This window comes from Castanea sativa, chromosome 6 (assembly GCF_040712315.1).
Source record: "Castanea sativa cultivar Marrone di Chiusa Pesio chromosome 6, ASM4071231v1".
NCBI lineage: Eukaryota > Viridiplantae > Streptophyta > Magnoliopsida > Fagales > Fagaceae > Castanea > Castanea sativa.
Genome location: NC_134018.1, coordinates 40744752 through 40769470, shown reverse-complemented (window position 1 = coordinate 40769470; position 24719 = coordinate 40744752). Strand labels below are relative to the sequence as shown.

The following is a 24719-nucleotide window of genomic DNA, read 5'->3' as shown; positions in this document are numbered from 1 at the left end:
TAAAAACAACAAAACCTTAATCTTAAGACTTTGTAATAAATTTTAATTTTCAATAGAATTCTCAAGATCAGCCACGTGTTGATTCACGAGCATTTTTCTCCTTCTTTTTGAGCTTTTCATTATAATAGAGAGATGCTCCATTAAAAAAAAAATGAAGAAGCTTAAATCATAATAGAATGATTCATGAAGAGCCGAACAATGTCAATAAACATTAGCTTCAAAATATAGAAAACTTATTCCAACATCAAGGTTTAGCAAATTGGTCCCTTTTAAATTTCATTCCTATTTTCAGAGAGGTAAATTTCAGAAGTACTACTGTACCAGTTCACTTAAATAATAGTAATAATAATAAGAAGAAGAAGAAGAAAAAAAAAAAAAAGTCTACTCACGAGTAAAATGAGTCAAAATATATATTGTGAATAAAGAAATGACATTTGCTTATAACTAATATTTCTCAAATAATAATATTTATTTTCTTTTCATCAGGATATGAATTATTAGCGGTCAACTAAACATGAAAAATAACACGAACAACTAGAATAAAATGTAAATGACATGTAAGGCCCAATAAAATGACATGTTGTTCTAATGAAACAACCGCCACGTGGTACAACTTGTACCATGTGTATTGTTAATGGGTTTTGACCCTTTTGGGCAAAAAATGCCACCCCTAAATACAAATAATAGCATGCGGGAACCAAATTAACCATTTTGTAGTACTTGTAAATTAAGTCGAAACCACGGCAACATGTAGTTCTAAACTAGTAAGAGAAATATAGTATGAGCTAAAAATAGCAACTTGCTTGGAACCGGAAACATTATACACGAAAAAGTAACACAATGTATTTTTGAACCAAAAGAATCGAATATTGCAAAACCCAAGTTGTTTTTCTTTTTAACTATTTTGATGGTTGAGTTTGACTCCGAGGAAGGGGAGGGGCAGATTTGAAAACTGATCTATGCTTTATGAGGGATGATCTGCAGCCAAGTTGATTGGAGAAAATGTAAGGAGACCCATCTGATTACATCAATTCTTTGACCTCTCAAGCAGTAAAAGTTACTTCTTTTCTTTAGAAAATGGTCAATTGTGCATACTTGCCTATCCCAAAGTTGTTAAGAAGCACTGCCAGCTCTAGTCTCACATGATTACACATCCCAAATCTATGGCATTTCTTTGTAGAGCTACATGTACAGGCATGTGGCCTAATAAGGAAACCAGGAGAAAAATACATAAGTAAGATAATGCTAGGGGCTGAATTTACTATAGCTCGCAAATAGTTAGAAAGAAGAGCTAGAAACTCAGCCCCTAATTAGAAATCCTACTATGCAGCACAGTTATTGTCTGTCTGGAAATTTCATTTTCTGCAATTGACTGGGATTGAAGATGTGGGGATAAGTTGCAGACCCAAATAGAAGTAATTATAAAAAATTAATAATGAACAGTATCAAGAAACTGTGATGGGATTCCCCACCAAGGATGTCAAGGTTTATTAATCCAAAGCACAAACGTATGTCAAGTTTTCTTAAAGGAAACTGCCACCAAGACAAGTAATAGCCAAAACGAATGTCAATTCAGTGCACATCATGGTAAGATTTCTATGATTCTATCTATATATAATTTGGATAAATTTGTACAAGCACTGGTGTCAAACATCTGAGAAAGATAAAACATCTCCAAGCTGAGGATAATCATTTTGAATTCCTTTTTCCTTTTCAACCTTCCAGAAAGTTTCAAATAATGAATCAGAAATAATAATATGGAAAATTTGGTTACAATATGTAGCATATACATTATGAACATTATGATATTCTAAATCAATTGATTGACAAGAGATGACGTGCTTGTCATAAATCCAGATAAAAATTATAACAAATAGAAGTGGCTCATCAGTAACAATTTTCTCATGAAGCAGGAAGTTGAGCCAACCAGGGAAGCAGCTTTTCATGGACTAAGTCAGGTCTGTCGTCATGGGGACAATGTCCTACACCTTCTAATACAAAGAGGCTTACATTTGTTAGTTCAGAAGGTAGTGAAGAGAAGTATTTACCAACAGGTCCATCAAGAGGAGTAAATGGGTCTTGATCTCCCCATAAAAGAAGCACAGGTAGGGAAATTCTAGGCATTAATTGCACAGGGTTTGGCCCTGGTGGGCCTGTCACAATAGAAACAAAAGCATCTAGTGCCCCGGCATCATATGTTGGTTCCATAATGATCTGCATTTTTCAGATCACAACATGAAGTCTGAGCAGATACTAATTTTTAAGGAGCCATAAATGCATGAAGAGAAGAATAGTAATACCTCTACTAGTTCTTCATCCACAGATTCCTTATTTCCATAAACAGACAACAAAATGTTCCTCAAGTTATCTCTGCATGAGGGACATAACATTTTTGGATTTGTTCCTCTTGGATTTCCAAATATCGTGACTGAAACTAAATATGGTACCTCTTTCTAACACGCTCAAAGATTGCTGAAGCAATTCCCCGTTGCCTCAACAAAAAATCAACCAACAAAAGCAAAGGTAATAATAGCTTGATTCTCCAATCATCAACGACTGCCTTATTGTTCATACCACCAGCACAATTTAGAAGTACAAGCCCTCGAACAAGGCTTCTACTAGAGTCTGGTTGGAAAAGATAAAATATAAATAAGGCAAACCACAGAAATATAAAGGCCAAACAGGAGTAATCATTCTCTTTGTTGAAAACACGGGGTCTTTCTTCAGCCACAAAAGGATAGCTTACCTGAGGCAGCAATTACGCAGGCAAGACTTCCAACAGAGTTTCCTATCAGCACAGTTGGATTCTGAACAATTTCATCCAAGAAGTCCAATATCAACTGTTTTCAGTGAGTTAATGGTTAAGAGGGTAAGTTGCAATGCTGAAGGATTGATGAAAGAAATATAGGATAGAACCCAAGTTCAAGCTTGAAAGTAAGCATACCTGAGCCCATGTTTCCATGGTATATGAAAATCCTGCTGGTTTATCAGAAGCACCAAAGCCGAGAAGGTCAATGGCATATACTGTGAAATTCTGTGCTAGTGTCCCAATATTCCTGAAGGAAACTCAAAGTAGTGAAAAACACTATCTCAAGTACTTTACACTTTTACAGGATGGATCCACGCAGTGAGTACAGAACTTATTAATAAAAATGTAATAACCCTCTGTCATCTAATGAGCATCAGATGACTAGTTTGTGCTTCAAAAGGATTGCAGGACAAGTTAAGCTTATCCACTAAATGAATAAAGAAATTCTGATAATTTGACATGAGAAATTGCATATACATCTAAAAGAGTAGGGAAAAGTTTTATCTGAGAGCCACTAGAAATGAGTGTGTGTGTGTGTGTGTGAGAGATGCATTTTTGAGTGCAGGGTAGCAAAGAATATGGAAGAGCAGCATCACACACAACTTTCAGAAATGGCAGAACATAGTAAAAGGGATTTCAGAATGAATGTTGTGCATTTTAGCCTGACAACATTATCTGCAGAGTTTGACCAATAAAAACCAGAATTTCACATCTATAAATTACATTTCATGAATAGGACATCAAAATTTGCAAATGAAGCAAAGAGTTGCTCAGAAACTAGAGTTAATCAAGAGGTAAGTTAGATCATTACTTGCTTACCAGTAAAAGGGCAGGTCATTACTTAATAACAAAAACAAATTTCATGAAAGTCTGAGAAGCATAAGAATAAAATTGAAAATATCTTATTTATCTATTACTATCACAGTCCATATTTCATGTAACTCAAGGATTCCTCAGTAACTAGTTTTGACTATATAAATGACCATATAATTTGATTGTGATGGTCTCAAAAAATTCAACAAGATAACTTCATGTCACCAATGAAAAGCAAATTGGTTCCGGCATGATGAATCTTTACTTCAAGAATTAATACTTTGTAGGAGGATCACGTAAGAAGGATAAAATATCACTGCAGTGTACTATCACTTATTGCTGTTTGAGTTCTTATCACAGCCTTGGCTTATCAAAAGCAAATCAACTAAATTCAGTTGGAGAGTTTGTTATCAGATTAATTGTTGATTAGTGCATAGACCATTGTCCATTGCTTGTATAAATATGAAGTGTAAACTATACGATAGAAGAATGAGAAATGCATATTTAGTTATTCCTATTTTTAATTGCACCTAGTTTCTTTGTATAATCTTCTTTCTTCCTCCTGATTGCAAGAACTTTTACAAAGCCTGGACCACATAAGAACTTTTACAATTCGCAATCTACCTGATAGAGGATCAAACTCCAAATCTTAAGCTAGAATAAAGAGATTCAGACAGTACATGACAAAAGCAGAACCTGAACCAAGTAGAGACAAATAGGCCTAATTGTTCAAACCAAAATAGAGAAAGAGGGACCTAGCACTAATTAGATCCCAAAAACAAACAACCAGGCTTTGATACCAAGATCTAAATGGTATAATAATGAAGAATGTTGTAATAAAAATTCTGACCAAATAAAATTAATAAAACTATTCTATTTTATATCATCATTAAATCATAGTTATTAGAAAATGACCAACGAACCCCATAAACCATCTCTTTTTTGTTTTGTTATTAAACCAAATGAACATTTGAACAGGAGAAAACTGATCAAAGCACTAGATTTTCAAAAAACAAATAAAGAAAAGAAAGAAAGGAATTAAAATACCAATTGGTTGATCTGGTTTTCTGAAATTTTATGAATTGCCAAAAATGATTTGAACTTGTAGTTATAAGCTCAAGTTCAAATGATCAAATGCACTGCTATTGAGCTATGTAGCATTGTAGTTAAAATACCATATTCTTTTAATACTTGTCCTGCTGTCCATTACCTTATAAATATGATTGTACTTCACTAAGGTTTCCAATTCGTCTCTGTACTTTTAATTGCAAGAACATTATCTCGAACTTTAACGTTAATTGTCCCATGACATCATTCCATATAAAAAACCAAGTCTTCCTGTCAATGTTTGGTACGAATCTGATAAATATGCATTAAATTGTAATAGAAGTTGTCAAATTTGGACTCAACCCCAAATCAAGTCAAAACTCAAAAGGCAGAATGGTTTTTGAGTTATTGGTTTTTTTTTTTTTCCATATTATTTGGTTTCTAGGTCAGAATATGCATATATTTGATACATGGATACTTTATCCTGTTCAACCCTTTTTCATTTGTTTAAATTTAATATGTTAGACTATAATTATCACCCAAAAAAAGACTTGCATAAAAGAATGACATACAGAAAGCGGAAAGAGACAAGAGACAAGAGACATGTTGATGGGATTATAATCTGGTGGTTGATTGACAATGGTAGCACAACATTTAGCTAACATATCTAATTTTAATTATGTTGTATCTTTCTCATTCACTTGAACATAATTTATCTAATTTCCAATATAAAAAATAAAATAAAAACCTCGTTTTTCAATGTTTCAATTTTTGAATTAAACAATATCAAAGCTTTTCATCTTGGGATTCACTATGATCTAAGGAGTATAACAGCAAGAAGAGAAAATTTATTCAATACTGCTGAGCAATCTTCCTTCTTCTTTTTTTGTGGTTGTTGTATGCATGATAGCATGTGTGGCTAAAAGGTGGACACTTATAGTTATAGATAGGGAAATGGATAAGAAGTTGAATGGCAAATAACAGTAGTTTTAGTGAACACTGACCACAAAGAAAGATGACCCAAATCAATAATAATATCTATGAGTTGAATGCTAATGTGGAAGTGGAGTTGAATGAAGTTAAAAAAGACTAACCTGCGCCAGTGTGGAATGGAAGCACCAAAGCCATGAACAAGAAGAAGAGGAGGCTTATTATTATTACTATTATTAGAATTTGAGGAATGAGAAACAAAGTAAGTGATGGAATACTGGCCCTTCCATTCCCACTTTTTGCATCTCTCCTTTAACTCTTTCACCTCCAAAACTCCACCACCAGAAGTAGCTGTTGTTGTCGTTGTAGTAGTACAGTTGGAGATTACGCTAATACTATTATGATGATGATGATGATGATGATGATTATGATATTTGTGACCAAGGAAGACCCTTGTCAAGCCTCTCTTTTTTTGAGTTGTGTGCTGAAATTGCAAACGCACTAGCCCAACTGAATGAGAAAGGGGAGCCGTTACTCCAACTCCCATCCTTTCTTTCTTTCTTTCTTTCTCTAATTCGCTTTTCCCATTCCTAACAGATGAGTGTTCAATTTATATAAAGACGAGTTTCCATTTTTTTTCGTTTTTTTTTTCTTTTTTCTTTTTTGGGCTCTCTTTGGACTGCTCGAATTGTTTTAGCAGATAATGATACTGAAAGCCCAAACCAAGATCGTATGGGCTGTGGATGGGTCAACCTTGGCATGTGGGTAGAGACGGAGCCACTCTTTGACATTGCCCAAAATATTTTAAAAAAAAATATTAGTATATACATAGGTTAAAACTTTAACTACTTTGTTATATAAAATTACATTTTGTCCCATCTTAACAATATCATTAATTTTTTTTTAAAGTAATGTTTGTCTACAAATTTTTTTATAATATTTTTACAAACTGTTGAGGTAACAAAATTTTATTGATTTGCATCTTAGTCCACTACTTACACTACTTCGTTATTTAATCACTCACCACATCAGTAATTTGTAAAAAATTTGCAACTCTAGCATTTTTCTCTTTTTAAAAACCATAAAAAATTATCAATAGTAAAACTAAAAAAATTAATCAAATTTTAACTAATTTAACCCAAAACAAACAACCTAGTCTTTTAAAAAATTTTAAACAAAATAATTTTGTCTTTACCCAGTATCAAACGCACGAATCCAAAAAAAAAAACCCTTAGCGGAGCTACTGCACACATTCAACAACAGAGTCATCCCCTAACTTCAAGTTTTGACTCCATTCTTGAGCATAGCTGGATCTGTCTTTGTTTTTTGTTTTGTTTTTTGGGTGAGATAAGTACATATTGGAAGAGGGGGAGATAGAATTCGACGATAGACATATATATAGCCTGACCACTCAGTTCTGAAGTTTTTTTTTTTTTTTTTTTGTTTGTTTGGGTGAGATAAGTACATATTGGAAGAGGGGGGAGATGGAATTCGACGATAGACATATATATAGCCTGACCACTCAGTTCTGAAGTTTCAAGACATGATAATTGAGAAATTATGTTGTACAGTTAAGAGGTTAGCAAAGGATGCATGTTGTTTCTATTTAAGGGCATTGTCAAATCAAAAGTTCTTTTATATGTTTTGAAAACTAGTTTCAAACATTTTGTCTACAAATTTAAGTTGGTTTCATGAGTCTGTAGGGAACCCTTACTGTCCACACCTCGCAAGCATTTATATTAGTAGAGTGACCACCGCACCAAAGTGGTTCATTTGTAGTGAATTATATTATATCTCTAAACTTATTGACAATTTTATTATGATTTAATAATATGCTTTTGTTTTCAACATCACTAATTACATTTAAATCTATACCCTTCTCAAAAAATTTAAAAAAAAAACTATATAGTATATAATAGCAATTCTTGAATCGTCGGGGAGAAATAAACTAAAAACAAAAGCAAAATAAAGGCTCCTAATCCCTAATGGAGATAAAAAAAGTAACTTGATGCCATAATTATTCTTTAGAACATGAAAATTAACCACCTCAAACTTGAACTAATGCATTCACCTCTAAATTAAGGAATAATGTTAGATGCCTTTCTGAGAGTTTATGCCTCCAAAAATGTGAAATTTCAAAGCTACCCTGAATAGAGATTATGATCGAACAAATGCAAACAGATCAATTCAAAGTAAATATAAAGGAAGAACTGAAAATTTTAGGATAGAAGATTTAACTAAATCTCTACCCAAGGTGCAACTGCAGTTCATATAACTTCTACCCACCAGGAAAGTGTCATGTACACTAAAGTGAAAGTTCAATGATCACTGTAGCAGATCCAAGCACTGGCGGAGCCAGAGGGGGGCGAGGGGGGCACCTGCCCCCCATGACTCCTATTTTTTTTTTTTTTATTAGTAGTCACATGGAGGAAAAAAAAAAAAAAACTTCTACTTGTTGGAACTTGAAAGTGACCAATCCACCTATTTCACTATTTTTTTATTTTTATTTTATATCATTATTTACACAATTTTTACTATTTATGATACTTTTCACAGCATTTTATCTTTGAATGATGCTAGAGATATTACAAATTTTACTACTTATGTCTTACAAATTGGCATGTTATCAATCACAAAAAATAATTTCAAACATTTATTCATTATATTTTTTAAGTAACACTAATCATATTTTTACTCCATCAGTTTATAAATTTTTTAGTAGCTATGAATTGGTTGTTTTTGTTTATTTATTTTAATAATATGAAATATATTCATATTTGCTTACAATCGTTTATTTATTTTGTTATTATTATTGATTAATGTTTTTTAGATAAATTTTACTTTTAATATTGTATTTTAATTTTGCCCTCTCTAAGCTAAAATCCTAGCTCCGCCACCGGATCCAAGTGAAAAAGTCTATGTCAAGAATTAATAATAAATAAATAAAAAGTGGGAAAAAGCGTTAAACATTGCGGATCAGAAATTTAAAGTAACTCAAACTTTTAGAGTAGCATCCCATGGAATTGATGTGATGTTCATTGACAAAAATAAGTGACATATGCAAGTAGATTGAAAGAACTAGATTCCTTTCTTGATTTACGGTTCATGTTTTGCATTCCTGGGAGCACCAACCACATCATCTCTAAATGGGCAAAGAATCCTGCTTTGCATTAGCATAGAAATATAGAATAATATAGAGCAGCAAAGCAACAGCTGAAAACGAAGTATATATAAACCAGGTAGGTGAATGACCAAAACTGCTATGCTAAGGAACAAAATCAAGCGATCGGGAGGACAAAGAAAACATGAGCAGTAGCAGCAACAATTTCAGAGCCACTTCAGGGAATTGGGAGACTGGAAGGGACTATGGTGCCTATACTTCTAACAATGATGAACTGAACCGTGTCAACCCCATGTTTTCTAGGTCCCGTTCCGTACGAGTTACTCCTGTAAGTATAATATGAATTCATCCCAAATAAAATGAAACTTTTAATCGCGTAGTGTTACAAGTACAATTACCATAACATCATTGAGGATCATAAAAGTTGAAATTATAATATTTTGTTGTGCATGCTAATAACATCAGTTGCTTTGATGTATGTTACAAGGAAGTCAGAGCAGGCATGCTAGATCGAAGACCATCTTTTGTGGAAAGAAGTATAACAGGTCCCCATGGCTTAGCGAGGTAATCATAATTCTAGTTCCATCTTTTAAAAGAGCATCTTTAACCCAGATAGAAATTTTTGGATGAATAAGATTCATTAAAAGTTGCTTCCTATATGGATTGAGTGCATATTACTATATTAGTTTAAACATGAATTTTGTTTGATCTATGTTGCTGTGAAAAACAAAATTAGATGTTTCAAATGCAAAGAGATGTAGTATTGGCTATTTGGAACTGCCTTTTAAATCCAAAGGAAAATGAGAATAATAATTTCGTCTTGGTTCCTATAGCAGTTGAATATGATTCGTGGGTTTTTTTTTTTTTTTTGGTATGATGAAAGAAAAGTTGTTATCAACAATTTGAACTTCGCTTCTGGTTAATTGCTTCAGTTTGCTTAACTTGAAGCAGGAAATAAAACCATTTTTCCTTGTCAGGAAAAGGTATCATCAATTGTACCTGCAATAAGTAATCTAATCTTTACACTACTACCAGACAATGTGTCACTACAGTGATCGACAATTTACTTATTAAACTGTACTCTCCAAGAAAGGCATAAGGGAAAGTAACTTGCATTTGATTTTCATTCTACTTTTCTAAATAATGAACTTCCTGCAAAATTTTCTTCATAACCAGTCAGAAAACAATCTTACTTTACTTTTCCGAATGACAGTGAATCTGTGTTACAAGTACAGTAGCATTCACTCATAACCTTCTGAAAGAATTTTTTGTTTTTTAAATTACATTCTGGATTTCCTGTGGGAAAAGCCCATTGGTTATGTTGGACAAAAATTAGAAGTATTCTTCTCGGTTTTCCACAGAGTCTACAATTAGGCGATCTAGTTTTCCATTAATGTTATTCCAATTTTTTGGGGCTATTCATGGTCAATGTTCTATTTCTTTGTGATGGCTTAACATTTGGAAAAACTGTAAGTCAAAAAATGTTCCTATAACTAGCTCCAACTTAATTTCAAAAACTATATACGTTATGGCTTATATCACATTTTTCATCTTTTCTTCTTCTGGTATCACTAACCATGGAAATTTTGCAGTGTTCCAGGAACAAATCTCTCTGCATTGCAAATTTTAGTCCTAGACAATAACACAGCAAGGGAAGCGTACCCCAGGCCCAGACAAATCATGATAGAATCCCCTCCAGCATTCACAAGCCAGCGGAATATGCAGGTCCCTAGAGTGCAAGAGGACTCTAGAGTAACCCAAGATGAGAACAAGCTCAAGAGAGAAATCTATAATCCTGGTCCAAAGAGATTATCAAGGAGAGTGAGCTTGTATTACAGAGACAGACTGGGCAAAGATTCTTTGGATAAGCTGGGAAAAGAGGCAGATGAAGAAGGTAAAAGGTGTGCTATTTGCTTGGATGATTTTGAGGCAGGACAAGAGGTAATGGTAACCCCATGCAACCACATGTTCCATGAGGACTGCATCACACCATGGATGAAGAGCCATAGTCAGTGCCCCGTTTGTCGCTATGAATTTGGCGAACAAACGAGAGAGCATCCATCAAACTTTAACAACAATAACATTGCAAGTGATTTCATTACAAGAGAGCTTCTTTCAATAGCCAGGGCAATGGAGGAAGCTTTTCTATGGGGCAATGGTCCCCGCTAAGATGCCAACTCCAAAACCTTAGCAACAAATATATTTCTTCTTTTTTTTTTTCTTTTTTTTCTTTTTTTTTTTCTATCACTGTCTAATTAGGCTCATGACAATTTTAATTTGGAAAATGAGAATTTTTTTTTTCGAGCCAAGGAAAGTTTGGAAGAGAGCCTACAAACCAAGTTCTAAGTTTGTGTATGATGAAGAACTTATATAGCAATCCACACGGTAATAAATATTGTGTGGTTATAATAGTCCTTGATGATCCATAATTCCATTCATGTACTTATGAGCTGCAAAGAAGTTGAAAATGGTTGCAGCCGAGCAACTAGTAAAGCATTTTGTGGGAAGATTAAAGTATGATTTGAATGAGTTCACAACAAAGCAATACATAGAAAGCAAGCAAAGAACCCAGATGTGAACAGGATTATGGATACCCCATCTACAATTTTAAATTGAAAGCGAATTTCCTGAACCAAATTTAAGCAAAATACTGAAGATTAAAATTAGCCGCAAAAAGTCTACAATTCAACCAACTTTGGAGGAAAATCTCATTTATTTGATTTCTTCATTAGTGAAAGGTTTCCATGAGTGCTCATAACAAATTGTTCATGTATGCCACGGACTTGTAGTTGTAACTTGTAAGTAATAGCCTGCTGCTATCCTTCTTGTGTTTTAGCACATTGTTGTAGCTTGCAAGTTATATACAAATTGTTTGTATATGACACGGACCTTTTTTTTCTTTTCTTTAATTTTATTTTATTTTATTTATGAGGAGAGAGCACATTGTTGTTTCAATCTGTGCGGGAGTTTTCTTACAGATTCAATTCTTGCCACACAAAAATAAATAAATAAACCGAAAAAGAATAATTTTTTAAAAAAAAAGAAAAAAAAAAAATTTTGCAATAAGAGGATTCCTCACCAAATACGTGGCCGATAGACTGTTCGTAAGTTTCCCATCCCCATCTCATATGTATTTCGTGAATTTTGGACCCACTCAAACGAATATAGTGTACCGTACCAAAGGCTGAGGATAAATAGGGAACTCAAACACTGACTAGTAGTACAAAACTAGGGGTGGGGCAGGGGCATAAGAGGAATATTGTTCCCATCCTTATAGGGGTATCCACAGACCCACTCAACCCGACCCACCAGGGCTGGAGCACTATGATGAAATCCAGTTGGTCACAAGACTTCAATACAGACAAGAGAATAATGAGATTTTTTTTTTTTTTTTTTTTTGATGGGAGAATAATGAGATTTTTGTATCTATGCCACTTGAACCTCAAGGACCTAACTAGCCAATGGCGCAGCATTGAAAGCCAAAGAATGTTGTACCCAATTTTGTAATGTCATAACAACCAATAGGAATTTGACATCTATTCGAGGACTAGTAACCCCTTGGCCTAGTCTCCATTAGAGAGAGAGCAAGAAAAGGGTGATTCCACTAAGGATAGAAAAGTAGGGAAAAGCAAACATTTTGTATTTTTTGTTCTTTCAGCAAATGCGTTCTACCTAGAGCAGAGCATTCTCTTTGCTCCAACCGCGGTTTTTTGCCCCAGGCCTCAATGGTGTTTTCCATGTAAAATATTGTGCTCGTGTGTGTTTGTTAGGTTTTGAGATTTTAGGTTGGCAAACACATAAATAAAACTATCTTAGTACTTTTAGAGATCATTCCACATTCAATCTGAACTGGTGGATATTGAAGTTGTTGCATACCAATCATCTCATGTATTGGATCTAATCCTTTAAGTGGAGTTTTAAAGTCGTGGACTGGAGATTTGTGTTGGAACAAAGAAGTATGTGGATCTTGAAGTTGAGTTTGGTAACTTTAGTTAAGTTTGTGAAGAAAATGCTTATTCAATTTGTAAACTTCTAATTGATAATGGATTTGTTCCTTGGGATTGATTAGGTAAAGTCCCTCCAAAGTTTTTACAGTTCTATTTCACTAGTTTTTCCTAGATCATCATTTGTGTGTGTTGTATTTCATATTTATGTTTATTGCATTAGCAAAATGATGCATAAAATATAATTAAGAACTCGGCCTTAAAACTGATTAATAATTGTTTAACAGAGGTCTAAAAACCAATAATGTTTAATCCTTACTTTCTCAGCTTAGTCTTGTCATAAACACACTAATTTAGTCATTGACCCAATTATAATGGCGCCCAAATGTACAAATGGTAAAGCTAAGCAACAATCATCCTTAGTACCTCACCTTAAATCTATTTACCACATACACAAACCAAGAAGGAAAATCATTTTCAAAGACTTCCTTCAAGGCAGTGACATGAGACAACTTTAACCGCATTATTTGAATCTTAATACTTATCTCAACTTTAAGCATGTGCATTATTTGGCTACAGCTTGGTGCAAGTCGTGGTTTTTTTTTTGTTTTTTTTTTTTTTTTAAACTAAGTTGTGGTCAGCTATATGCAGTTGTGCCACTTCTTAAGTCATTAATCAAATTTAAGGTGATTTGAGAAATTTTATCCCTTTGAACAAATTTTTTTTTTCACATTTTTTCTAATTTTGGCTTATAGGGGAAAAAAGTGAAGAAAGAAACTCTGTGTTTGATGAAAATTCTAAATAAAATCAAATTAAAAAAAAAAAAGGGAAAAACAATGTTACAACTAACATAATTATTGAATTTTGATAGGTTGAATCAAATTGAGAGAGAATTAGATATAAAGATTTCATATCAGGCATTATACATTTATACCTTTTAATTTGGGGAAAGGTAGCAAATCCTGTGTGTGTGTGTGTTTTTTTTTTTTTTTTGACAAACGAGGATATCTAGACCTCTTCGAGTATATGACTATTCTCTCGGAGATATACAATCCCTTCGTCCCACACACACTAAGTTTTACAAGGAAGAATCCCATCGGGTGACTCCTAGATTCTAGCAAGAGGTTTCAAACCCAAAATCTAATGGATATCATGAAACTTTACGAACCACTTAGCCAACCCCTTGGGGGTTTTGTGTTTAAACTTGAGTTCCTCTGCTATTTGTTTCACAATATGAGTATGGCATGATTTTTTTATTAGCTTTTTAAAAAAAAAAAAAATACATAGTATATTACATTAGCTGGGTTACTTACAAAATCTTACGTGTAGATGGTTCATGACCTCAATTGAATATTGCTTAGAGAAAGAAAAAAAAAATTACCTAGTGCTAGAGATAACATGGTTTTTTTTATATATAATGTTGTGATGCCCATATATTAGGTAAGTGAAAAATTACATTATAATGCAAATATAAGTTGTATGAATTTTTGAAAGCAAAGTCTTCATTCATAACCAACCCAAAAAATATGGGATTAAGTCTTTATTGTTATTGTTATTGTTATGATCCTCATCCATAACCAATGTGTTAGAACTTTGAATTTTGGATCGGTTATTATTCTACAAATATAGAGACTTTAATGAAACAGAATAAAACAGTCCTTTGGTGATTTTTTGAAATCATAATCTGATTACAAACAAGTACTAAACTTGTTATCACTTTTCACATATTAATTTTTTGATTCTTTGTCTAATAAAATTGCTATATCAATTGGGAAGATTTGATTTCACAAACAAAGAGAAGTCTTTTTTGAAGAGGCGAACAATTTTGCAAATCTTCAGAAGCTTTGATAGGCTTTGGATATTTTTGTTTTTGGTTCTATGAGTACTCTTCCCCACCCTCCCTTTTTCCTTTTTTCTTTTTTTGAGAATCCATCCAGCAATTTTATTCAAACTTCAGCAAAACTGCTGTCAATAACTACAAGAGAGTTAACTTCACTTGGAACATTGTCCAACCCGACTTTGGGTACATTAAAATGCTTGGCTAATTTTGCTAACTTATCAGCCACCGTATTTCCACACCCTCCCTTTATTGTTGAACTATTTTCCAAGATTTCAATTACCATTAACTTTGGTTTCTTGTTTAAATTTGATATGTCATATTAAAGTGAATGGTTATTGTTTTTTGGAAATAAATTTCAATGAAGAATGCTTTCAAAGATCTATTGTATGATTTTTCTAGTATATTTGTCATAGGCTTGTTTCTTTGACTTTTGGTAGTAGATCAATTGGTATAAACTACAATAAATTGTTGACTAAATGTAATTCCTTTTTACATTTCAATACTTTACACCAAATTATATCTTTGCAACAAGTGCTATTTTAATGAAAAAAAATATTACTTTGGTTTTTTTCATTGCAACAGTTACTTAAAAAGTGCTATTTTATTACATCAATAATTTATTGATGCAATAAACTATTTATATAATATGTTGCAACAAAATTGGATGATGTGGAATTAATTATCAATATCACATCAAAATATATCATTGCAATGTGCATAAAAACTTATTTCTCACACAGCATTTATAAATTATAAATACTATATAATTGAAGCCTTTGACTTTTTTTTTTTAACTACATGAGAGCTTGTCACATCAGCTCTAAAGTTCCCACAATTTTTCACGTAAGCTAATATTTTATTAATTTTTTAATACTTATTTTCAATACTCGTTCTCCCCCGGCACTTTTCTCAATCGATGTCTCTCTAATGGTCGAATGGTCGAAGGAGCAAAGCCATCTTCATCTGTCACTCCTTCTCTCATCTTCTCCTTAGTGCAGTATAACGCCTTCCTCTCAAACCTGGTCCAAAGTCGTTCACTCCAATTGCTCATGCAGATACAGTCCCGTCCGTGGTCCATTAATCGCGAGAAAGTGAAACCACTTCCACGAAATTCTAATCTAAAATGGCATTAGAATGGGTGAGCCTCTCGGTGGGCATGAAGAGTTAGAGGAGGAGGTTCAAGCTGAGCTGGGCAATTTTTCTTCACTCGGTGATGCAACTGTGACTCAAATTAAGACTCAGGCAAGTTCTTCTTGTATTGAAGTCTCTGAGATAAATCAAAGGTGTTGTGGTAAATAGTTAAATTTTTTATACCCATGTAAAAAATCTTGGTTTAATTGTTGTAGTGAACTATCTTATAATGATCCAAATAGACGACATAAGGGCTCAAGTTGCAATAAGGTTATTCTAATGCCTAATTCTTTTGTTGTGAGTATGGAATATGCAAAAAGGTTTCTAATTTCTAAATTACATTATTCTTAAATTTGTTAGGCACTCGAAATTTATGCTTCTCTCTATATCAGGACCTGTAGATCAACTAAGTTCTATTTCAATATATCTTGGCAATATTTGTCATAGCTAGATAGGTGTTCAACAAAAGTCCTCCAGCACCAAGAGCAACTGGTGTATGTGTGCTGGGATAATAGAATAGATCAACTGGCATAAACTTATGATGGCCCATGGGTCGCTAAAAATGCATCATTAACTTTTGTATGTATGTTTTATAACTTTTATCTATGAAAATTGTTACTTGGAATATGAGTTTCTGCTCAGTGCAGAATGGGGTTCACTGACTATGGATTTATGTTGCCTAAAATATGATTGTTTGGCTTACCTGATGTGTGGAGTTCTGATGTGTGGTTTTGAGTTTAGTAGTCTCTTGCAAATTCGAACTATGTAGGAATTGCATTATATGTATAGAAGTGTTTCCCATACCTATCAAAAAAAAAATTGTACAAAAGTGTTTTCCAATGTTTCCCAACCAAGGAAAAAAATATTTTTCAGTCTTAACAAAGAGTAAGTGTTTCATTTTTTAATGACTTATTTTAATGCTATGAGCCTTACAAAAATTGTTTTATCCTATAAGTCTTTTGAATTAGATCATCGAAATTCATAATTTGATACTAATCATGTTATTTTTCACATGGTAATATGTCTATGCATCTCCCAAATATAAGTTTCAGATCATTTTGTTCTTTTCCTATGTGTAAGTAAGTGTAATTGTCACAAGGTATCCTTAATCATTCTTTTTGATTACCGGGTATCCTTAATCATTCAAAAGAGGATGCGTAAGGCAAATGTATATCATATGTATTGAATACTTCTATATGTAACTTTATATGCTATTATGGTGATTTTGTTCTTAAGTTTTAAGACTTTTTAGACATTTTGCAATAAGTGTTTTGGGTCAATATCCTATTATAGGTTCAAGTATGGAGAAGAAAATAGGTAGATTTTAATGTTGTTGGTTAGGGTATTGAGTGAAGGATAAGGTTTTACTGGAGTTATAGGCTAAGATTGCTGCAATTGTAATATGAAATTTGTTGTAGAAATTTTGGGTTAAAGGGAAATCACTTTTTTTTATTTTTATAAATGGGTATAGAATTAGGTATGCCTAGCTTGGAACATGAAGAACCAGATTAATTTATAAATCATCATTAGATATCAAAGTTAGTCTATTAATGGCTTCTACTGTATTAGTTTATTATGGCATTGAGACTGAACAAGGTGCTAGTACATTGATAATATTTAGTCTGTTTCAGTTGTAGGGTAGGGGTGGAGGATGAACCAACTTAATTTATAAACTTATCATTAGATATTGAAGTTGGTATATCAGGGGCATATTCAATAGAAAAATATACAATACTTTTTTAATAAAATAAAAATAAAAAATCTCACATTCAATAACTTTCCTATGCATCACACGGATTAGCGATTAGTACGTGTAATTTTAGAAAAACATGTTAATGTCAAGAAAACGTTTTGAGTAATAACTTATTGCAATGAAAAACTTTGAATCAATAATTTTTTGCAATGGAAATTGTTGTTGCAATATGCTTTTTTCAGTGAAGCCATGAAATCCTTTAGAGCAATAACTTAATACAACGAAAATTTTCATTGCGATATCCTTCAATTAATTGTGTTTCGTACTAATTACAATGAAATTATTGGAGTAATACTTTATTGCAACCATCGTTCCAAAATTTGGACCATTTAAAGAATCAGCAAAGGGAAAATTTCAAGGTTTTTAAGGTCAGATTAAGGTTGAACCGTGATGATATCATAATTAATTTAATAATTAATTAAAATGTGAATAAATAAAATAAATGTATGAAAAAGTAACAATCCTTAGTAAAAATTACAAAATATCTAAACAAATTCAATTATAAGAAGGTTGAAAAGAAAATGATATTTATTTAAAGTAGATATTTTTCTTCATTTAAAATATTTTAGGTATATTTGTACTACATTACAATACTTTTATGCAATAAAACGCTTTAACCATATAAATATTTTAGGCATGTTACAATTAAGAGGAAAAATAAAGTTCAGATGTCCCATATGGAATATGCATTCATTACGTTGTCTTACTCTTAAAAGTTTTGGCCATGGCTTATGTAAAAATTAAAGGCTAAATCATATGAATATTTTAGGCTTGTTACAATCAAGGAAAAATAAAAATTCCAAATATCCCCAATTAGCATATACATTCATGAGTAATGCTACAAACATAAACTATTTTATAACATTTTTACAAAGACAAAGCTACAATGTTGGTCCCTCAAGTTTACTATGTGTGAGTAATTGGTCCCTCAAGTTTGAAGCAAGCATAATTGGTCCCTTAAGTTTTAAAACTAAGTTGTATTAGTCCTTTTACTAATTGCTTAGTGGTGTTATTTACATGGCTAACGGAATAATGACTTGAAATTTTGTTTAATGATGTGGTATTTTTTTAATTTAAAAAATTACAAAATAAATTTACACATAAGAAATAATCTCCCCATCAAAAAAATGTAAGACCTAATCTAATTAACAACCTGGTACCATAAAAGAGAGAGAAAGGGAGAGATTGAAGAAACCCAAGCCCAAGCCGTTGCCGGTGGAGACCCAAGCCCAAGCCACTGCCGGCAACAACCACCTACCTGCCTCCCTGCTTCTCTTGCACAACCCATGTGCATGTACTGTGTATAAAATTCATTTAATATGTTTATTATCATAGTCAATTCATTTTTCCAAATATCTTTACGAGGCGACTAAGGCAACAAGAAGGAGCTTTTGTTGCATAATGACGATGATGGTCATGTCCCCTCCATCATGGACATTCTTTCGGCCATATCAAAATGGGAAAGGTAACAAGGTGAACATCTGTATGTGCAAGTTAGATTTGTGAACTTGTTTGAAAAGTGGATGAGCTATCTAACAGTAAATTTTGATGAAAAAGCTCAAAAGTGATAAAAATGAAAGCTTTAACATCATAAAGTCAAGAGAAAAATAAAGCATTGCAAGGAAAGTAAAGAAAACAAAAAATATACGTGGAAAACCCTTAAGAAGGGGTGAAAAACCAAGGGTGAGCAAGGGGGAATGTCCTTTACTCCTTCAAGCTCTCTATTATGTGAAAAATGGAAGTTTTCCTTGTACAATGATGGTGTTCTTCCTAAAAGAGATGCATTTTCTCTATCTCACTTCCTTACAAACTTTCTACTATTTTCTCTAATGTTCTCTCTTGATTCTTGCCCTAATGGTCCAACAACATGTTCTTCTTATAGTCCGAGGAATGTTGCCAGGTACAAAAGACGGGTGTCAAACCATGATCCCTCCATTTGAATCCTAATACAGCTGCTATACTATGTAGTGGCTGAAGGACAGAGAATGAGCACGCCAAAGTCAGGGTAGCGGAGTGGAGGGTGACCTTGCCACTACATGGGGAGCAATCCTTGGATAAGAAAAGGGACATCAGGGACATTAAGAGTGAGGCACGTGTCCTTAACAATGGTCCAACACAAGCACAACCAATAAAAAGGGGGGATTTCATAGCTTCTAACCATAGGGAGTCACTATCTCCTTTTTGTGAATGCTGAGTGTCCATGTTAGGTGCTAATCTCACTCTTCCCCAAGATGGTCACACCGTTGGCACGGACCAAAGATCCTTTACTTCAACCAACGTTTTTCTCTCCTTTGCTCACAGCCATTCCACGTGTAGGATCCAGATCCAACCATGTCAGCACTCTCACATGCCTTGACTGGTGTACTATACGACATCTATCATTTATTGATTGCATGCCAAGATATAGTACATTTAACACTTTGTCACTTTCCGGTTTCCTTGCCACTTTATTTTCTTACTACAATTTTTGGTCAAAGCATTCTTCATTGCACATGACTTGTCTTGTTTTTCTTCTAGAGAGTTATTACTATTTGCTTCTCTCGCACAACCAGGGAGACGGGTTAGTGGCTATCATCGGCGGCGGCTAGGACTTGGGTTTCTTCACTCTCTCCCCTTCTCTCTCTTGTTTGGTACTGGGTTATGAATTAGATTGTTTATTATGTTTTTTTTTATGGGAGATTGTTTCTTATATGTAAATTTATTTTGTAATTTTTTTAATTAAAAAATGCCACATCATTAAAAAAAAAACCAAGTCATTCTTCTGATAGCTACATAAGTAACACCACTAATGGTAGTTAGTAAAAGGCATGGTTTTAAAAACCGAACCAGGAATGAAACCGTTTTTTTCAAAATTTTTGGTTTTTGACCGGTTTTTCGATTTTTGACCGGTTATTGACCGGTTTTGAGACATATAACCGGACCGGACTGCACCGGGTTTTTCGGTTGAACCGGTCGGACCGGCCGGTCCGGTCTGGTTTTTAAAACATAGGTAAAAGGACTAATACAACTCAATTTTAAAACTTGAAGGATCAATTGCGCACACAAGGTAAACTTGAGGGACCAACATTGTAGTTTCGCATTTTTATAAACTACTAATGTAGCGAATTCTTTCTAGTTCTAATCTGAGTCTATTACTAACATCACATTTTTACTTATCAATAAATATTTGGAAAATTAAAGGCACACCAGCAGTTTTTAAAAATGTTGTATAAATAGTTTGTGTTTGTAGCATTACTCATACATTCATTTGGTGATTCTACTGTTTTAGTCTTTAAAAGTTTTACTAGTGGTTTAAGGCACAAAGCATGATAGATGACTTATTAAAAAAATCATAATAAATCAAGACCCCACCGCTCTCTTCCCAAAGCCCCCATTTTCATAGATTTCCTTTACTTCTCTCTCTCTCTCTCTCTCTCTCTCCTTTAAATCTGTCGATCTGCTCCGATTTATTCGTTCTCTCCCAACAAAATCACAAGGTCCACTGAATCATTTATTCATCATTTTACTTCGGCCAAACTCACAAGGTCCACTGATCGATGGGTTAGGCATCCAAAGAAGAAGATCAACATGGAATTACAGCAAGAAGATCGATTTTAGCTTCCTATACCCACTATTTTTAGGGGAAATTTAGTGAAAAAGAAAGATAAATTTGACCAAAAAAACCGCTTACAGTCCTCGAAACTGGCCATTTGAACCGTGGGTCTAGAGGTTCATAGGAAATTTGTCTTTTATAGGTTTTTAGGTATAGAAAACCAGATTGATGACTGGTTCCCGGTTAACCCAGTCCAACCATACGATTTGGTCTAGGTTTTAAAATCATGATTGTAACAAGATTTAACACTACAATATCCTTCCATTATTATGCTTTGTATTTATTGAGACAAAACTATTGAAGCAATATGTTATTGCAACTAAAACATCATTGCAATAGGAATTTCATAAACTTATTCTTATATATAAAAAATTACAACAACATTATTGCAACAAAAATTTTTATGGGACGAACATATAGCCATGAGTTTTTGCAACACCACAAAAGACTTTTTTTTTTCATTGCAAGAAATTTTTATTGCAATGACTTTGAGTTTATTGCCACAAAGTATTTTAGTGAGACAACCCATTTTTTTTATAGTGTTTATTGCTACAAGTTTAAGTTCGAGTTCTCTAGAACCCGTAACCAATTTCCATGGGCTTGGCTTTATGAGGTGTTAGTAATTGACTAATGGTGGGAATGGATATTAGGAGGTGTTGGATCAAATGACTCAATGTCAAGAAAAGATAGGATCCATTTGGTTGAATATATAATGGGAAACTAATTTCAATCATAATGGATGAGCTTACAAGGTGAGTTTCTGGCTAGATCCAATTAGTTTTTTTTCTTTTTTTTTGAAAGGGGAAATATTCATTCAATCAAATTGATAAAGAATCATGATACAAAGCATCTAAAGCTGGTGGAGGAGAGTCCTCCATCCAATACAAATCCTCATCTAGTGTATGTCTCGCATATTGAGCTAAAACATGTGCTACCTTATTTGCTCCTCGCCTAACACAGCACACTCTAGCCCACTGTAATCCCCAAACTAAATGCCTAATATCATCTCCAACAGTCCCAAAGAGCGAAAAAATTTCCAAAGGAGAAGAAATAGCTTGAATTACATTACAGTTATCTCCCTCAATGATCAACCTAGAGAACCCGGCTTCCACAGCAAACTCAATAGCTCTTCGACATGCCAACAATTCAGCTTCCTCACTCGTATTCACCTTCATTCCACTAGCAGCCATAGCAGCCACGACTTCACCCTTGTCATTTCGAAAAACAGCCCCATGACCAGTTCTGTCCAAACTCGAAACGATTGCTGCATCAAAATTTAATTTGTATTCATTTGATGATGGAGGTCGCCAGACATCTCCACTGTGTTGCTGCCGAGCCGGAACAGCTAAATGAACTTGGGCTTGCTTAAACTCATCAACAAACTCTTCAGCTCTCTTGTTTAGACTGTGCGGATCCTGCAGCTTTCCACCATGTAGCACACAATTCCTCTAGTTCCATATAAACCATGCTTGAACCCAAAACAGGTCCATCTCATCCAACGTTAGGTGCTCCATCAGTTCAACCATTAGCTGCTTCATGTTCGACTGCCCATGTACACACCATTTCTGCAATTTTCTGATGCTACCAGCCCAAACATCCTAAACCGCAGCACAATCCCACAGTGCATGGACTATTGCTTCCACCTCTCTCAGACATATAGGACAGGTGCTTTCCGAAATAATTTTCCTCCTATTCAGATTCTCTGCAGTAGGTAGTATAGCATGACATGCCTGCCATCCAAATATTCTTATTTTGTTTGGAAGTTTAAGCCTCCAAATTGCAGACCACAGCTCCTTTTGTGCACATCCCCTTGAAGATCCTACTCGGTTTCCATCTTTCAAAATCCCCCTAGCCACATGGTAAGCCAATTTAACCGTGAACGGCCCCTTTGAATTTTGCAGCCAGATTATATTATCGTGCACATCCCTTCGACTCAAAGGAATTTGGCAGATAGCTTCTGCCACCTCCCTATTAAAATTAGCCATAACTTCTTCAGTCCTCCAAATGTGCAAATCTGGATTGATCAGATCAGCCACCATCATTCCCTCCACATCTTCATGAACCGAATGTAGTATTCTATTAGTTGGATAATTGGGAATCCACCTATCTTTAAGAACATTAATTGAGCGCCCATTTCCTACCCTCCAACAATGTCTAGATAGTAAAACGGGTTGTGCAGCCATCAAACTTCTCCAAACATATGAGCAACTTGGTGAAACTTTAGCTTCAAGGAAGGATGAATAGGGAAAATACATTGCTTTGAAACATTGATAGAGCAGAGAGTCGTGGCATTGAACCATTCTCCATCCTTGCTTTGCCAACATGGCTAGATTAAAAGCTTGTAAATCTCGAAAACTCATTCCGCCCTCTTTCTTTGAATCTGTCAGCTTCTCCCAACTCCTCCAATGAATTTTTCGTTCACTCCCCACTTGACCCCACCAAAACTTTGCACACAGAGCATCCAATTTATCACATAATTTCAATGGGAGTTGAAATACACTCATTGTATATGTGGGTATGGATTTTGCCACAGCCTTGATTAGTATTTCTTTACCAGCTCTTGACAACATCAAGGCCTTCCACCCTTGAAGCTTCTTCCATATTCTGTCCTTCAAGTAAGAAAATGTGTGATACTTAGCCCGCCTAACCAAAGTTGGTAAACCAAGATAAGTTTCAATTCTATTCACTTCCTTAACTCCCAAAATCCCCAATATCAGTTGTTTCTAACTGTCAGAAGTATTACTACTGAAATAAGCTGAAGACTCTTCCAAATTTATGCTCTGCCCTGAAGCTCGTTCATAAGTGTGGAGAATCTGTGCTATCACCCTCAGCCTGAGTTGCCTAGCAAATAAGCAAAGAATCATCTGCAAACATAAGGTTAGTGACTTTAGGTGCACCTCTGCACACAGATACTCCTTTGATCTTTCCTTCTAATTCTGCTTGGTCTAGCAATGCAGTGAACCCCTCAGCACACAATAGGAATAAATACGGCGACAAAGGATCCCCTTGCCTTATCCCTCTAGATGGGTGGATCATGCCATAGGCTTTCCCATTCACCAGAATAGAAAAAGATGGTGTCGATACACAACTCATCACCCTTTCAATCCAGGTAACAGGAAATCCCATTTTGGCCATAATGCTCTGCAAAAACTGCCACTCAACCCTGTCATAGGCCTTGCTGATGTCTAACTTCAATGCTAAAGATCATTTCTTCCCCTTCTGTCTTGAATGCATAGTATGGAGTGTCTCAAAGGCCACCAACACATTGTCTGTGATCAACCTCCCTAGTACAAATGCACTTTGAGTGGGTGAGATAATTTGAGGAAGTACCTGTTTCAATCTGTTTGCCAATACTTTGGAAATAATTTTATAAATCACATTACACAGGCTTATAGGTCTAAAATCAGACATTTTCACAAGATTTCTAATTTTTTTTAGGGATAAGCACAATGTTTGTATGATTAATTTCAGGTAGCATATTTCCATTATTTAAAAAATCCAACACAGCTAGAACTACAGTGTCACCCACAACATGCCAAAATTTTTGGTAAAATAAAGCATTCATACCAGCAGGGCCTGGAGCTTTTGTTGGTCGCATTTAGAATAGAGCCACCTTGACTTCTTCAGCAGTATATTCACTAGACAGAACTTCCCGCATATCATCAGTTATCTTGTTCTTAACTGCATTCAAACACTCCTTCATCTGATCTCCTGCACCAGCATGAAATAGATTATCAAA

General features: G+C 34.2%; 2 protein-coding genes across 2 annotated transcripts; one reads left to right on the top strand and one right to left on the bottom strand.

Annotated features, from left to right (window-relative positions):
- Positions 1 to 1680: 1680 nt before the first annotated feature.
- Positions 1681 to 6179, bottom strand: LOC142638661 (uncharacterized). Its single transcript, XM_075812715.1, has 6 exons — positions 5764 to 6179; positions 2945 to 3056; positions 2747 to 2840; positions 2448 to 2625; positions 2301 to 2370; positions 1681 to 2214 (listed from the first exon to the last, which is right to left on the bottom strand). Exons 1-6 carry the CDS (start codon positions 6144 to 6146, stop codon positions 1903 to 1905), a joined length of 1149 nt encoding a protein of 382 aa, XP_075668830.1. The 5' UTR covers positions 6147 to 6179; the 3' UTR covers positions 1681 to 1902.
- A 2616-nt stretch (positions 6180 to 8795) lies between these two features.
- On the top strand, positions 8796 to 11131 carry LOC142641162 (uncharacterized). The gene is made up of 3 exons (XM_075815560.1): positions 8796 to 9048; positions 9208 to 9284; positions 10313 to 11131. The coding sequence occupies exons 1-3, from the start codon at positions 8905 to 8907 to the stop codon at positions 10887 to 10889; spliced, it is 798 nt and encodes a 265-aa protein (XP_075671675.1). The 5' UTR covers positions 8796 to 8904; the 3' UTR covers positions 10890 to 11131.
- The last annotated feature ends 13588 nt before the right edge of the window (positions 11132 to 24719 follow it).

What these genes read in the sequence shown, in the direction of transcription:
- LOC142641162 (XM_075815560.1), top strand. Translation starts at nt 8,905, where the DNA reads ATGAGCAGTAGCAGCAACAATTTCAGAGCCACTTCAGGGAATTGGGAG. An exon ending in GTTCCGTACGAGTTACTCCT is followed by an intron (nt 9,049 to 9,207) that starts GTAAGTATAATA and finishes GTATGTTACAAG; the next exon opens with GAAGTCAGAGCAGGCATGCT. An exon ending in GGTCCCCATGGCTTAGCGAG is followed by an intron (nt 9,285 to 10,312) that starts GTAATCATAATT and finishes GAAATTTTGCAG; the next exon opens with TGTTCCAGGAACAAATCTCT.
- LOC142638661 (XM_075812715.1), bottom strand. Translation starts at nt 6,146, where the DNA reads ATGGGAGTTGGAGTAACGGCTCCCCTTTCTCATTCAGTTGGGCTAGTG. An exon ending in TCCATTCCACACTGGCGCAG is followed by an intron (nt 3,057 to 5,763) that starts GTTAGTCTTTTT and finishes AGTTTCCTTCAG; the next exon opens with GAATATTGGGACACTAGCAC. An exon ending in TGGATGAAGAACTAGTAGAG is followed by an intron (nt 2,215 to 2,300) that starts GTATTACTATTC and finishes TGAAAAATGCAG; the next exon opens with ATCATTATGGAACCAACATA.